Genomic DNA, 3,843 nt, shown 5'->3' with positions numbered 1-3,843 from the left:
CCTCCTCCTCCTCCTCCTCCCACAACAAAAACAGCAGGCTGTAGTGGATGCCAGGGAGGCCGAGCCCTCCCTCCATGCCATATGGGTGACGGTGTGTTACCGGGGAAGAACGGCATTTTGGCTGGGCCAGGGCATGGCGTGCTGAGGAGGACGGGGCAGAAGGACAGCAGAGCAGATCTGGGGGACGTGGTTATACAGCAGAATAGTGCTCGAAATGTCATCCGAAAGCCAGCAGCATAAGCTCTCGAGCAATGCGGATTCTCAGACCCTACCCCCACGTCTACTGGTCCAGGTTCTCTGGGGAGGTGCCCAGGGATGGGTATGTCTGCTACCTCTCCAGGTGATTCTGATGCGAGAATTATAGGTAGAGTATATACTTGAAGCAGAGAATCTCGAGAAATCTAGAGAAAGGGTATAGTTTTTCTCTCGTGGTTGGCTGGGTGGAGGGGGCTCCAACATGGACGGCCTGAATGAGGGTCGTTATTAAATGAGAGTTGAATAAGATAAGCATCACCATGGGGAAAAGACAGATTCTGGGAAAAAAATACATATATGCTAGAAAATCAGAAAGAAGTCGTTCAGTCAAGCAGGTGGCATTAGAAAGGACATTCGGCCTTGTGGGTCCACTTGAGAGGGCCGTCATTCACATGCTGCGCCTCTCAGGCCGACGCTGCGCTCATGTTTCACAGGCTCTTCAGGATGCCTTGGCCATCGAGCGTTCTTCATTTCCTGAGGACCGTTTGGGCAAATCCGAAGAAGAGCGCAGTCACGAGGAGATGAGAACAGAAATGGAAGTTCTCAAACACCAGGTGAGGAGCCGAAGGGGGCGCGGTCAGAGGGAGAGCATCCCACCTGCTATCATGCGGGCACCTTTGGACATTGTTGGAAGTCTTGCTTTTCAAAATGTGTCGAAGGTTTTTGCATTTAGTTCAATGTGACTCGTCTAATTGTAAAGCTTGATGCGAGAATGATCAGCTAGTCCGACTCACTCTTTATGAAAGAGGGGACGGGCTTTCAGAGGGGTTCAATGGCTTGCCCCAGATCGCACAGGTATGAGAGGGGCACACTAAGATCTTTATGGCGAGATTCTATCAGCACTGGGTCTGAAGAGTCTCAGGGACACATGACTTATTCTGCAAACTATTAACTATTAATCCAGTCTCTGGACCTTCTCAGAAAATGGTAGCAGCCGGGCTGTTATTCTGTAGCTTCTGGTCGCCGATCCTTGAACAATGAGGGTGGTTTTAAAGGGAATACTGTGCACTGATCATAATCACTGAAGATCCGCTCATCTAGCCCCGCATGTGAATGGTGCCGCCCAGCAATTTACTGTCACGAGACTCCTCATCCGCACTCACCCAGCCTCGCTCACTGTCGCCGAGTGGACAGCAGAAGGAAAGGGTGTCCTCTCTCCGCTTCTGCTCGTGTCAGCAGCGCAGGGCTGTGGGGACAGAGCGCGGCCCACACAACCTGGGTCTACATTTAGTTCAGCCGTCTAGCGCTGGCCTGGCTAAGGGCCACCATGCCTGTCACCTTTCCCGTGAACTCACGTAGGAAAAGAGTCGCAATGGTGCAGGCGGTGTGGACAAACACAGGGCAGGGACAGGAACTCCAAGCCTGAAGCATATGTCATTGGTAAGGTGGTAGCCGTCACGGAGGCCATGTCACAGAACGAAGGGCTTGGAAGGGTTATTTTTTTGATGTCCCTGGGTATGAGCTGTTTTGCTCCGAGAAAGTGCCAATTACAAGGATTTCTGATGCAAAACTTGGAAGAATTGAGCAATCGTGTTGTTGTTGTTTATTGTTATTACTTCACAGGAAGTAGCTTACCTATAAATCTAAAATATTCAGAGCACTTGATGGTAAAGTTGAGTTTTCTTCTCTATCAACTCCATTTGAATAATCGCCCTCATTACATCCAGGATCAAATATATAGCTTAAAAATGGCCCCTTGCGGAGAATAAGGGTAGTATTCAGTGCAGATCTGTCAAATTCTCGACCCCTAAAGCACCGTTATTGGTGCCAGCCAGGATTCCTTTGAAAACAGTGCTGCTTATGGTCAGACACTAGAACTATATGCGTTGCCCTCGTGCAATGTACAACACACGTGACAGAGTCGCTGTTACACGTGGAGCTGACAGTAACGGTGTGGCTCCATGCCATATTCACGGCGATGGGTATTCTCGTGTCCGTGACCCCCGAGCCAGAAGCCGTGCTATTAGTTGTCGTGTGGCTCGTTTGCTGCACACATTTTAACTGCACACATCTCTAACTGAGCCCCCGCAATCGTCACGTCATCAAGTGCCACGTGAACATGCTAAAGGATCAAAGAAGCTGAGCTACAGTCTTGGTCACTGATTCAAGTGATGACACCGCTTGCAGTGCTGTGTTTGATAAAGAGTGTTTGCTCTGATCGGATGGCTTTCTCCCATTTCAAATGCCTCTGGTGACTGTTTATAGAGCATTCGTTTAACTGTATGGACTTGAACCTCAGCTCTCAATTGAAAAACAAAATGAACAAAAACAAAACAAGAAACAAAATATTGGCTTGGCTGGATGTAATTTCTTTACGATTCTGGTGAATAAAGCCTTAAAAATTAAATATGAATAACTGCATCTAGCGCTATATAAAATGTTTAATTTCTTCCTCTCTTTCCCATTATATTTCATTGTATTATTATCGATTTAAAATTAATAAACCTCTAGTTAAAATTTGTTGCACTGTTGGCGATGAAGACGCAATATGCAATAGTGTTAACAGACGACCATCTAGCTGCTGGTTCCAGTGTAAGTTGTAATTTAAATCATGGTCTTGAAGGAATTTCTTTGTTTCATTCCCTAAGCTTCATTTATTTTCATAGCTCCGCACACTAGTCTCCAAGCCGTTAGTCAACACAATGCCAATTCAAAACAACAATAATCAAGTGTTTTTCTTTCTAGTTTGATTACTTTTCTAAACTATTTGAAGCACCAGAGATGCTTCAAATAGTTCAGAAAAGTAATCAAATAGAGGTGTTCCACTAAATAGTACTGTTTCTTTTTTATGATAAACCCCCCAAATTCCTAGGGCAACACCTGTGAAAACCTTTTAACAATCATGCTTTGCTTTTCCACCTACCTGAACCTTTCATTTCTATGTTACGTTCAACTTATAATTTATGTTTTGGAAACATTGGCATGTCTACATTTAGTAACTTTACTGAATGGCTATTGTCAGTAAACTGTCTTTTAGAACTCCAAGCAGTATTCGTACATCAAAGCCTTATGTTGGGGATGGATGACTTCCTCCAAAACACTGACACTTAATACTAGGGGTGGGGGTCATCGAATATGCAGCAGAATAATGGGTGAGGGGAATTTTTTCAAACTATCTACATCATTATTTTACTTCTGAATTCCTGATACATGCTCAGGGAAGAAAAGGTTGAGAAATGCCATTCTGAACAAAGTGACAGATACAAGCATAGTCCTATGCGTCAGACGGAGCCCGTCACAAAGCAATAGTCGTGGAAAGGGGACAGGGACGCCTCCGATGAGACCGGCCTAGAGGACGCGTCTTCTGCATCATTTCAATGGCTTAAGAGAAAGGGAAGCTAACGGTAACAGTGAATTACTATTTCCTAGGTGCAAATATATGAAGAAGACTTCAAAAGGGAGCGATCGGACAGAGAAAGACTTAATCAAGAGAAAGAGGAGCTGCAGCGAATTAACCAGACTTCTCAATCCCAGTTGAACAAGCTGAAGTCTAAGGTATAAATCCACATGAAATAATCTTTGCCAGCACGAGTGCATTTTATTTTCATTTTCTCATTTAAGAAAAAAAATTCAAGATAGTTCGTCTTC

The 3,843-nt window shown here is 45.0% G+C and overlaps 1 protein-coding gene across 1 annotated transcript in view; it reads left to right on the top strand.

The window, feature by feature from the left end:
- The window catches only part of TNIP3 (TNFAIP3 interacting protein 3), a 74,778-nt gene that overhangs the window by 52,737 nt on the left and 18,198 nt on the right, over positions 1 to 3,843 (top strand). The window contains exons 9-10 of the mRNA XM_025050922.1: positions 690 to 809; positions 3,625 to 3,750. Coding sequence (XP_024906690.1) covers positions 690 to 809; positions 3,625 to 3,750 — 246 coding nt within the window. The remainder of the gene's footprint in view (positions 1 to 689; positions 810 to 3,624; positions 3,751 to 3,843) is intronic.

The sequence above is a fragment of the Pteropus alecto genome, unplaced genomic scaffold (assembly GCF_000325575.1).
Source record: "Pteropus alecto unplaced genomic scaffold, ASM32557v1 scaffold17, whole genome shotgun sequence".
NCBI lineage: Eukaryota > Metazoa > Chordata > Mammalia > Chiroptera > Pteropodidae > Pteropus > Pteropus alecto.
The sequence above is the reverse complement of the archived record's forward strand: the minus strand, read 5'-3'. Positions and strand labels throughout refer to the sequence as shown.